General features: G+C 32.7%; 1 protein-coding gene across 1 annotated transcript; it reads right to left on the minus strand.

The window, feature by feature from the left end:
* Positions 1-1,294: 1,294 nt before the first annotated feature.
* On the minus strand, positions 1,295-12,761 carry LOC149425562 (adhesion G protein-coupled receptor G2-like). The gene is made up of 4 exons (XM_089651179.1): positions 12,633-12,761; positions 6,682-6,815; positions 5,953-6,289; positions 1,295-2,894 (listed from the first exon to the last, which is right to left on the minus strand). The coding sequence occupies exons 2-4, from the start codon at positions 6,796-6,798 to the stop codon at positions 1,492-1,494; spliced, it is 1,857 nt and encodes a 618-aa protein (XP_089507305.1). The 5' UTR covers positions 6,799-6,815; positions 12,633-12,761; the 3' UTR covers positions 1,295-1,491.
* Between the last annotated feature and the right edge of the window lie 478 nt (positions 12,762-13,239).

Consider the following 13,239-nt stretch of genomic DNA (forward strand, 5'->3'; position numbering starts at 1 on the left):
TACACAAGCAGCTTGTTCGTTGCACCCAACGTAAGATATTACATTTACATACATATTATGCGTATTATAGCTATTTCCAATACGCCAAATAATTCAATATGTACTAGTACGTGAATCAAAAATTACTGCTTATTATATTTGTATGGATATTTCTGGCGACCAATTATTGCCTATAATAATTTGTTATCCTTTGTGCTATGCATAAAAAACCTTGTCTTATTAACATTAGTTTATCATTAAAAATAACAACTTTATTTATTAATTTTCGGGAAATCGACAGTTTACATTTAATCAGTTTGTACATAAGTATTATAGAGCCAAAATAAAACCAGTTATAGATGTACTCCTTGTGACTTTACCTCTAATGAGACAGCATAATATGGAATAAGTAAATTAAATTTGTAATTAAATTATATTAAAAAAAAAACTTATACAAAACAAAAGATTAGATAAAACGTAAAATTTACAAAACAATACATTTATAGCCATGAAGAGAGGTTGTAGATATAAATCAAATCAAAATAGAGAAATAAGCAATAGAGACGTAAACATCATTCACAAACCACCAGAAAAATATTCTTTTATAGACCTCTCGTATTTGGTAAGTTCGCAACTAAAAATATCAACCTTGGATAATACGCTATTGTAATTATTGCATAGTCTGTTCAGGCTAGAATTCTGCTTAGATTTAGTTTTGCATTGATCAACCCTGAACAGGACACAAGAGCGTGTTGAAGGCGCAGGTACATTGAATGAAATCTTGTTTAGCAATTCTGGGCATTGAATATTATTTTTAACTACTTTATACAGGAATAGTGCATCCTTATGATGCCTCAGTACACTCAGTGAATCGATTTAATAGTATGAAGCTGCCTCTGCATAATTATTAAGTCTGTCAAATGACTTGTAACAAAGATATTTTACGAATTTGTTTTGAATTGCTGCGATTTTGTTTATGTGGATTTTGTAAAAAAATTGTAAATAAACAAGTAAATCTTGTTTGCCATAGTTTTTTATGAGACTTCACTGCACAATCGCCAATCAATATATTAAACCAACTAGTTTAAGTTCGTTCTGAACCTTCGTAATTTCTGCATAAATTCATATTAATTATCATATCACTATAAACGTGCCCCATTATATACACAGTGTTCCGCGCGAAACTTGTGAGGTGTTTTTAATTATGAAAAAGTTAGACAAAAAATTGTCATTTTTTTCATATATTTCTATATTCTATATGCTATATTCCTTAGTTACTTTCAAAAAAATTCGCCAAATGCCATATTGTCGCTAGTTGTACAATATTGTGTTGAGCTTTCTCCAGTATTTAATTATTTCTTCTCTTGAATTTCTGAACGACCAGTTAAAAAGATCAAGAATCGCGACTGTTCGTAACCACTATGATTTTAGGAAGTAAAAGGTTTTCGTGAATATTTCAATGGTACAATATAACTATATTTCACAAACTTTGTACTTTGGCTTAACGTTTTTTCATATCCGATTTTTCGAATCTTGGGCGCATATAGAAACATTATCTTCTTCAATGGCTGTTTTATGGCTGGAGTTTTCTACAAAACGTCGGCCACCTTCATTTGAACGAGTGTATTGAATTGTTGATGTTTCAGTTCCAATAGTAAATCCTGCATTTTTGTAGAGACTAATTTTAACTTTCCATAAATTTCTAGTGTTAGTGTTTCCAATCACAAAAAAATAACATAGAACTAAGCCCTGTAAAGTTGCTGTAATACAAAATACATATGCCACGACCAAATTATTTGAAAGGATTCCAAATATCCATATCAAACCAAACTGATAAAATAGAACTATGAGTTGTTTGACGTTCCCAAACATTTGTCCTTTTTTCTTATCGTGCTTCTTTAGTTTCGCCGATTTGCGAACTGCGTGCATTATGTGAATAAATAAGAAGGTGTTAAGAATTACTACTAATACAACTGGCATAACAACTGCTAACCAAAGGCCCATTCCACTGGGATAGCAAAATTTGTGTTGAAAGTCTGTTAAATTGTTTTGAGTATAACTTTCATAACTCGAGCATAACAAAATCGTTATTGGAATAAACGGAATTAACCACCCAAATAGTGTTGCCCGTAGAATACGAACCCTGTCATCAGAAGCACGAGATTCAAATACATTTACAATCATTTGATAATATACCATTGCTGCCACAAGCATCCAACTAAACACAGAAAGGACTGAATAGTGGAAAGCGATGCCAAATCCGACGCATAAAATTTCACTTCTTTTTTCAAAGTCTAATTCTGCAACTACCATGAACAAAATGATCATCACCCCAACTGCAGCGGATAAATTTATCCATATTTGATGAACAAAGTCACTTCTCCACCGTTCGAATACGATAGCTGTGAGAGCAATTATCACGAGACCAATAATAGAAAGGCAACAACCCAACATTGATATTATTGTTAGTGCAGCATAATGCCCTTCTAGAATGCTCGTCACATCGCGAGTTGTCAGTATTTGGGCAAAATGTGTAAGATGATAGCATCTGCAGATATCCAATGTTCCCAGCCGGTCGGTGAGTAGCTCACATCCCTTTGTGGACCATTCTCCATTCCTTCCTATGTTGGTGTCCCAATATGCACATTCCTTCTTCTCGTCGTCTTTCTGGCTGACAAAAGGTCGAAAATATATATCAATGTGGAGCTTTCGTCGACTTTCGTCGAAAAATGAAACATTATTAATGGAAACGCTCACGACCGGGCTGTTGACCTTTTTAATATTTCCGTCCGTCTGCTGGAAAGCTCGGTCATCTCGGAAGTGGACGAATGAAAGTTGGGCCATCGGATGAGCTTCCATTATTGTCGATACGTTGACAATTATCAAATTTGTTTCATTTACATCAATAATTGTTTCTGGAAAGACAAAAATCAATTATTTCAATGAAAAAGACGTTAGTTTTTCATACACGTATGATTTTCATGGAAAGACTTACATTGTATAAAATAGCGTTGGTAATGTAGTTTTAGAGATTTATCTTATAAGTAGTATTGTTCTAGTTTCTATTATATTATTTTATGTTACTGTTACATGTTACAAAAATGTGCGCAAATATTTTCAACAAATTTTTCGCTACCGTCGGTCAAAAACTTGCAAATAAAATTGACCAAAATTATCAACCTGATGACATACGTGAAGATAAAATAACAAATAGCAATCTTTCAATTTTTAAACCGACTACAGAAAAAAATATTGAAAACATAATACAATCACTTAAAAATGGTAGTGCGCCAGGATACGACGGTATAACTACAGAAATCTTGAAAAAATACTGCAATTTTCTAACCAAACCGATTACGCATATAATTAATGTAAGTACTAAATACGGAATATTCCCGTCTAACTACAAAAAAGCCATTATAATCCCAGTATATAAATCCGGAGGTTCAAAAGAAGTAAAAAATTACCGCCCAATATCCTTATTATCCAACATTGCAAAAATACACGAAAAAGTAATAAAAAAACAAATTACTGATTATACAGATAACCAAAAATGTATTAACCCTAGTCAATACGGTTTCAGAGATAAACTTAGCACACAAGACGCAATTGAAGAATTAACTAAGCTTATTTACAAAACATTAGATAGAGGCAAAAAGTGCTTAAGTATATTCATTGACCTCCGTAAAGCTTTTGATAGTGTCTCACATTCAAAATTAATTAATAAACTAAATAATATAGGAATTACTGGCAAAGCTAAAACATGGTTAAAAAGTTATCTCTATCAAAGAACTCAACAGGTTAAAGTAAACAGCGAATTAAGTGAAATAGAAAATATAGATTTTGGAATTCCACAAGGAACTGTTTACGAATCTTTACTATTTATACTATATGTAAATGAACTTTTTGAACTCTCAATCATTGGAAACATTATATCTTACGCAGATGATACAGTGATAACTATTGAAGGAAATTCTTGGAATGAGGTCGAAGTATCAGCTAATAATGACATAAATATCGTTAAACTATGGTTTGACGAAAACTTATTGACACTAAATGTCGAAAAAACCCATTTTATACCTTATAGCCTAACAGGGAATATCTCAAATGTAAATCTAAACATAAAAATTCACGAAAGAAATTGCCTCCTTAGAATCGCACCCTCTAACTTAAACTGTATAAACATTAGTAGTAAAGAAGAAATAAAATATCTTGGAATAATTATTGATAATAACATCAAATGGAAAAGTCAAATAAATTCCACAGTAGACAGAATGAGAAAACTGATCTATATATTTTTTAGACTAAGAAATACTGTATCATTAAAAATACTAAAAGATATTTATTATGCACTGGCGCACTCTGTCCTACAATATGGAATCGTGGCTTGGGCGGGTGCATATAAATCATCCCTACTCCCACTGGAAACTATTCAAAAAATACTAGTAAAAATCATCTTTAAAAAGCCATATTACTACCCAACTATAAATGTTTTTCAAGATTTCCCGGTTCCCCACTTACAAAAATTTATGACAAAATTGCACTCCTACAAATACATAAAGATTTCTTTAGTAAAAATAATTTACCACAATTGAATATTAGCAAAAGAATAATATCTGTTGGAGGACTAACCGTGCCACTAGCACGAACCACAACAGCACAGCATCACTATATATTCAAGGGTGTAAAATTATTTAATAAATTACCCCTTGATATACGATCGGAAGAAAACTTCGAAAAATATAAAAAAAAAATTAAATTAAAATACTCTTGTACCACCTCATAACTTTACTTATTGTTTAGAAATATGTTTTTGCCTTTTAAATTCTTTGAATCATTTATTAACTAACCTATATTTTTATTACTTTTATTGTTATTTTTTGTTTTATTACTAATATTTTTTCTTTAATTTAAACAAATGTTAAAATATTTTTGTTGTCCTCTCCTAAACACAAGCAGCTGCTTTATTAGGAGAGTGATTGAAATATTGGTGTTTATATTGTTAAATAAATTGTAACCTTGTTTATATGTTTCAATAAAAAAAAATTTAAAAAAAAGTTTTATTAATATTGTTTCATATTCAGTTTACTGTTATATTATGCTTTAATATTTTTTTCGTATAATTTTCTTACTCACTATATATATTCTGTTTTTTTTTTTTAAAAGCCATGTGAAAATCCAGCTGAGCGTAAAACCAAATGAAAAAAAAAATAAACATGCATATATTCGGAAACACGATCCGAGCCTCGAATTATAGGAAAAGAACGGCGTTTCGCGACATTTGCTGCTGCTTTGTTTCTTTCCCGTAATACAAATGTATTGGCGCCATTACATTTTGAATTTTTTTTAATGTTCGTCGTAAAAGTGATCGTTTCATAGTCCAGTCGACTTGAGTTTTAATTCCGGGCGCGCTGTTAAAGTACTTTTGTTTCGAGTAGTCTCATTCGGAGTCGAGCATGGGGCTTATTTCTAAAATGACACAATGTCAGTTTTTCGATATACATTTCATAATTTTTTTAAAGAAAGACAAACCTCCACGGGTTACAAATAACCTGACAGCATTTAAAAATCTCCTATTACCATCACTGTGAGTTCTAATGTTGCTAGTGTAGTAATGTAGGACTTAGCCAGCCGAAAAATAGAACTCACTGTCGGAACCCAGATGCTATGCCAACTGTAATTTTTTTGAGGACTCTCCTCAAAATTGGGTTATTTTCCGAATTCTAAAAGAACTTTTCGATTTTGAGAAAGAATTTTTAGATTTTTGGGGCCTAATGTTAAATTAAAAAAAAGTGCAAACAAAGTAAACTCTGCAAAGGCCTCGTAAATTTTTTAAAAACTGATATTGGACCTTTTAGAAGCAAGACGCAGATATGATTTTATATATATTTTTTAACACTGATTCAATATTTAAGCTAGATCAGTTCAGATCTGGCAATAATTAACTGATTAATAACATTTATGATATTTCACCTGGAGTCAATAAGTGCATCGATGAATTTTCAAACTTTGATGAACTTGAATATACTTTGATTCCTATGATTGATACATTATTGGTACTTCCCGCCACCATTATATCCAAATTTGGTCTATTGACGGTAAGTTGGACTTGATCCTTGGGCAAGTGTACTTGTTCGAGAACTAAATCCAGTTCTTGCAGGACTCTCGAGGGTATTTCAACTTCTTCTCTAAGTCTTAGTACTTTGTTGATTTCATCGACAGCAATCGTCAGACTGGACATGTCAACAGGACCATTCAAAATAATGTCTTCCACGGTATTCATAGTTTCGTTGATCTGGATTTCAGGACTCTGGGATAGCAAAAAAAAACAAGTTCGTTAAAACCTACACATTAAAAAACAATATATTTATGTTGTACTTAATACAACCGTTTTCAGCATTCACTTCCTTCGTCAGGACCAAAGTTTTAAAAATAATGTGACAAATGCAGGGTTTCATAATGGTACAGGACGAAGGGACTAGCTCCGTTACTAAGCAATTTACAGAGATAGCGAGTATTTAAAATTATATTTAATTTACACAATTTGGCCTCCGTATTAGAGATGAGATGGTACACCCGTAACCATTTGTTTGTGACACAATATTAAAAAGAATAAAAACTCATACATTAAAGAAGATATTAATATATTAGATATTAATATCATTTAGTGTAACCTTTGTTTGAGTTTAGTTTGTGACTTACGGGACAATTGTTGTTAGAGAAATCTGATATATCCCAATAGCTTCCAATACCGAAATCGCCCTTACATCTCAGCAATTTGCATTCGTCAAGATCGGTATTATTGATGTTGATGTTCATGATTATTTTCGTCTCACCTAAAAAACATAATAATTAATTGAATCTCTGTACAATTCCTCCCAGAGAGCTACGTTAGCATATTCATAAGAATATAAGGCGTGACGTAGGTAATCTGATTATTATACTAGCGTCTGGACGGTCTAGGCCCTCTGATTGGTCGAATCCAAATAGTATGTTTCGAGTAAATTCCGCAAAGGCAAAAACGACCACTCTGCCCCTCAATTTTAACCAACCGTTAGGTTCATTTCGGTTTGCAGGCGACCGGATCCAAAAAATTAGACTTTAAAATTAAGACCCGATGTCATACTGAAATAGGATCGCCTTATGTAATACGAGATTTCTTCAAAAACACCGTTTCTGCTCATATAATTTTTAGATAATATCGAAGAAAATATGTTTTATAAAGTTCATAAACGATTTGAATAATTACATTACAGTGAAAATTATCCACAAATAAGTGATAATGTTTGACGTTTGTGAAAAAATCACGCGTTCTGACGTTCCTTGAAAATAGCCGATACGCACGGCATTTATAGACGACCGATAGAGCGCACCTCTGGCGGTATAAGAACCAACCAAATGACTGGCTCCAATATTTAAATATGCAGCTAACAATACACATAGTTATGCAAAATTACTTGACCATTAACAAGCGTAATAAGAAGATTTCTTCTGGAAACTTATTACTTTGTGATGGCATTATTTATTTTATTAAAACAGAAATAACTTTGTTTGCATCACTTTATTATATACAACCTATACATGTTTCATGAACGAAGTTAACCTCATCAAGAGTATACACTGAAGTCAAAAATTAAATATAGATAACAATTTGAAGGAATAAGTGGAAGCAGGGGGGAGGGGTAAGAGTGAATTAGGAATTACAATATCGTTATACGGGAAAGACCAGTTGAGTGGGAAAATATTTAAAAGAGGGTTTATAATTCGTTTTTCTTAGTAATTATATCTGATTTTTAAAATTTCAAAATTATTTATTTGCGATTCTTTCTATCCTGTGTGAAGTATTTTAAGACCTGATTTTTTATCAAAAGTGTGATCATTATTCAAAAGATGATCAAACTCAGATTCACTATTTCCATTTAGAGCTCCAAGATGTTCTTTAGTTCTGACTTCAAAGTTTCTATTCGTTCTACCTTTGTAAAAGAAATTACAATAAATCCCAATTGAGTTTATAAACTCCCGATTTTTTGTTTGATTATCGCTATGTTTATTAATAATAATAATAATAATAAGCCTTTTATTCTGAACTTCTGTTAGGTACATTAATATTAGAAATGTTTTGTTTATTATAATATATCCCGAAGCTCAGTTTGCCTCTTGGCATAGGCCTCCTCTAACAATTTCCATTGGGACCTGTCACGCGCTACTCTTCTCCATTGATGTCCAGCCGTGAGTTTTAGGTCGTCTTCCCATCTCATGTGTTGACGTCCTCTACTTCTCTTGCCATCTCTGGGATACCAGTCAGTGACATTTTTACACCATTTCTCTTGTGGGTCTCGGATCATATGACCTGTCCATCTCCATTTTTGTTGGTCTATTCGGGTAACTATATCGGCAACATTAGTTATCTCCCTTATTTGCTACATCTCACTCTGTCCTGTTTTCTTATTCCTGTCAAACTTCTCTCCATGGCTCTCTGGTAGCGTTCCAACTTTTCTCTGTGGCGTTTGGTGAGTGCCCAAGTTTCGCATTCATAGGTGATGACTGGAATTATACACGTGTTGAAGACTTTCCTTTTTATTTGCATACTTAGTTCCTTGGATTTCAAGACTTCTTTCAAAGACCAGTATTTCTTCCATCCATTTGCTACTCTTCGCTCGATTTATTTAGTGGTTTGATCTTTGTATGATATTATTTGTCCAAGATAGATGTACTCTGACACATATTCGAGTGGTTGGTTGTCAATTTTTATAGTTACTGGATCAGAGTTTGTAAGCAATTTTGTTTTGTCTTTGTTCATGCATAGGCCGACTTTCACACTTTCCTCGTTTAGTGATTCTATCATTTTATTTAGGTGCGTTGGGTTTTCCTCGAAAAGGAAATTATACTATATATACGTTATACTATATCGTCTGCAAATCTTAGGTGGTTCAGTTTTGCACCTTGCACGTTGATACCATATTTTTCCCAATCTAGTTTGCGGAAGATACTTTCTAGAGCAGCCGAGAACAATTTTGGTGATAGAGGGTCTCCCTGTCTTACTCCTCTCTTGATCTTGAACTTTTTCCCCAAGGTTTCTAGTTGGATCCTCGCTTCGCAATTCAGGTATATGTTTTTTATAATATTGATGTATATTAAAGGTATCCCCTGCTGTTTAAGACTATCCCATAAAGCTGTGTGTTTTATGCTGTCGAAAGCTTTGGAGTAATCGATGAATGCCATGTATATTTTCTTGTTATACTCGTTATATTTTTCTACTATTTGTTTCGCTGTGTGTATGTGGTTCAGGGTAGAGTATTTTTGTCTGAAGCCGGCTTGCTCCCGTGGTTGGTTTTCGTCTAATACTTTTTACTTATTCTTTCCAGGATAACCTTGGAAAATACTTTGTAGATATTTGACATCAAACTTATAGGTCTGTAGTTCCCTATATCTTCCTTTTGTCCTTTTTTAAATATGAGAATAATGTTTGATGTTTTCCACTGTGGAGGGATTAGACCAGTTGTTAGTATTTCGTTGAATTTTGAAGTGAATATTGGTAGTAGTTCTTTTAGGGTGCCTTTAAGAAGTTCGTTTGTCACTTTGTCTGGGCCTGGAGCTTTTTCCATCTTCTGACTGAATACGGCTTTTTCTACTTCTCTGGAAAGTATTTTTGGTTCGGTTATAACGTTTTTCTGCTCTTTAATGACGTTTGTCTTCTGATCATATTTTTGTTTGTCGTCTGGGCTTGAATAGAGGTCCTGGTAAAATTTTGTGGCTATTTCGTTGATGTTATTTCTATTTGAAAAAGTAGTCCCCTTTTTGTTTAGTTTTGGTATCCATTCCTTATTTGATTCCTTCAATTCTTTAAGCGCTTTTTTCACTCCTCCTGTTTTCACTATATGCTTTTCTAATGTTTGCAGCCTCTTGGTCTTCCTATCTTTCCTGATGTTCTCTCTGATTTCCTTACTTAGTTTCGTTATAGTTTTTATGTTCTCTTTTTTAGGATGTTTTGTAAGTAGATTTTTTCTTTCTTTTATAAGTTGCAGCGTTGTATCACTTAGCTTGTACTTGTTTCTATTGCTTGTCTCAGCTTTTACTTTAGTTAGTAGATTTTCTAGCATTCCATATTTCGTATGAGTATCAATGTTACTCGTAGTTAATTCTGCGGCTGATCTAATTAGAGATTGTGTTATTACCTTTAAGTTTTCATCGCTGTGGTGTTTTGTAGTGAGTGAAGCGAAATGTTTTCTAGATTTCTTTGGAAATTCTATTCTTATGTTGCTTCTGACCATTCGATGATCTGTATTGAAGTTGAATTTAGTTAGAACCGACGTATCCGCGAAGGCTTTTGGATAGTTTGATGTTATGTAGTCAATTTCGTTTTTGGTGTTGCCGTCGGGGGAGATCCATGTCCACTTATTCTTTTGGTTTTTCATATATAAACTGTTCAAGAGCGTTAGGTTGTGTTGTAATAAGAATTCAACCAGAAACTCACCTTGTGGACTTCTTCTACCTTGACCGAACTTTCCCAAGACATATTCTTCCTTGCATTGCTTCTCCCCGACTTGAGCATTAAAGTCGCCCATTAGAATAATATGGTTGTTTTGATACCTTGTTATTGTCTGTGTTAGTTCTTTATAGAAAAGTTTGAATTCTGTTTTCGATGCTTGTTCTGTTGGAGCATAAATTTGTATAATTGACCATACTTTTTGGTATCCCGGTATGTCAATGTTGAGAATGGCTATTCGATCAGAGATTCCAATTAGTTCTTGTATGTATTGTTTCATTGACCGTTTGATTATGAATCCTACACCTTTTTGCCGGCTGTTTCGCCTTTTTGGAATAGTATATAGTCAATGCGTTCCTCAATCTTTTCTCCTAGTCTTCGCATCTCACTAATGCCCAGGATATCCCATTTTATTTCTTCGAGAGCTATTTCTGGCTCGTGTAGGCTTTCTTCTGTTCTAAGGGTTCTCGATTTAAAGTTGCAATATTGAGTATTTTGTTTCTTCTTGTTGTTAGAGGGTTGTGGTCTATAACTCCCGCGGGGACCAGCCGAATTGGGAGACTTTTTGTTGGTTGGTTTTGGTTGTTAATTTTGGTTGTTGTAAATATTCCTTGTTTCCGATCTTCCGAGACAGTAATTAGTTTTTTGGAGCACTTAGTTGTGGGTCAGAACTTGCCCGGTTGACATAGTTCAGTATGTTAGGTCTGTTGGTCTCTTTCATGCTAGTTGAAATGAAATGGGTAGAGGTTGTGAAGGATTGCTTGATATTTTGTTTGTATTTACTTTCTTCTGTGCTGATGACTTAGGAGAATCCGAAGTTCCTCTGTGTTTGTGATTTATACTAACTTAATTTTTATTACTCAGAATATATTTCTTCATTTTGTTATTAGTGTAAAACGCCGGTTGAATAGTATCAGAAATGTTTTTATTTATAATTTTTGAAATATTAAGTATCATTGTTTATTTCTCTCCTTAGAAATAAGGTAAATATACCGTGTGAAAAGATTATGTTTAATTTTTTTTATTTAGTATTTCAATTATCAATTTATTAGAATAACCGTTATTAAATGCTATTTGTTTTATGATTATATTGTTTTATTGTTAAATGCTATTTGTTTTTTTCAGGTCTTAAAATACTTCAAATAGGATATAAAGCATCGTAAATAAATAATTTAGAAATTATAAAACATGCTAATATAAAAGCAGATTTAATCAACAAGTTTTTTTTATAAACTCTCTTTAAATATTTTCCCACTCAACTAATTCCTAATTCTGATAAACCCCGCCCACTGTAACCCCTCCCCCCTCCTTCCACTTCTTCTTTCCAATTGTAATCTATATTTAATTTTTGACTTCAGAGTATACTTACTCCTTATGAGGTGAACTTCGTTCATGAAACATGTAGTGGTTGCATATAATAAAGTGATGTAAACAAAGTTTGTGTTTTAATGAAATAAAGTTTAATAAGATTACATTATTTTATGTATTTCCGTTGTATATCAATGCATATGTACGCAATTAAATGTAAAAATTATATTTATTGGACAATTTGTATAGCGCCGCTTTTGTGAAATATCTCCTCAGGGGTGCTATATTGTAATAATCTCTTAACAATATATACTCACTCTCTCTCTGTGGATGACCTAATATCTACTTATTAAATGTAACTGTTGTTAGTACCACTTAAACTGGGCGAAGCCCAAACAAGTGCCGCCCGCAGGGCCTAGCAGCAAAAAACCCATTATTGTGGTATAAGTAATACATTATTGTTTTAACTCAACCGTTTTTCATTTCGTCTGTAAATTTGGTTCAGTAAAGATTATTTTAAAGAATGTGAAAGCTTTGTGTGTTTATTTGAACTTTCTTATCAGCATCTTTTCAATAATTATGATACCTACCTGCCTGAAGAAAGTTTTAAAAAGATCGATCGCTGAGAAAGTGACGTTTCTTAGGACAAAGTGTATTATTCCTTATTGCAGTAAAAATAAATGTTACATTAAATACACACTTTATAATTAAGTAGGTAGGTATTTAAGTATTTTCTTATAAGTTTTATGATTTCAGAAGAAATTTTGTTTTTGATTTATTAAATAAGAAAACTGTTCACAGAACTATTTGTCTGTAATATAATACAATCCATAACAAAATCACTATTGTATCAACTCACCTGTATTCAATCGTGGAATGCTTCCATTTGGTTCACAAAATAATATTGATCTAGATTCAGGGAAGTTAAGAATACCTTGAAATCCATCTAGAAAGTTCTTTGTGACTCCATGAAAAATTATCTTGTCGCTGTAAAAACGAGATATTGAAAAATGCTTTGCCGCTTCATAATATTCTTTAAGTGTTTCGAAATCTTCTGCCGTATCATATAAGTCATCGCATTGATAGGGACAGTAAAACTCGTATAAAGTGGTGTTTTTCTCAAATATCAAACCAAATTTGTTGAAAAATTCTTTTTGTTCTACTATAATAACTAAAAGAGATTCGTAGTGTTGTTTATTCTTAATGAATAAAATTCGCTCGGATTCATTGGGGACGTATGTTCCTGTATTTACAGAAAGGCACCAGTAGTATCCGTCAAACGTTCCTTTGACCTCAAATTCAGAATCAGAAATTCTCCTCGAAATTTCAACCTCTTCTGGAAATAATAAATTGGAGTTCGTAAAACAGGTTACATCTGACTCTATCGATACGTTCAGGTTAGTTTTGAAAATCATGACGTCGTATCTGCAAAAAAATTTGATGTATGTAGTTAACTCATCCAAACT

Source organism: Hesperophylax consimilis, chromosome 3 (assembly GCF_061612785.1).
Source record: "Hesperophylax consimilis isolate HC1 chromosome 3, BYU_Hcon_1.0, whole genome shotgun sequence".
NCBI lineage: Eukaryota > Metazoa > Arthropoda > Insecta > Trichoptera > Limnephilidae > Hesperophylax > Hesperophylax consimilis.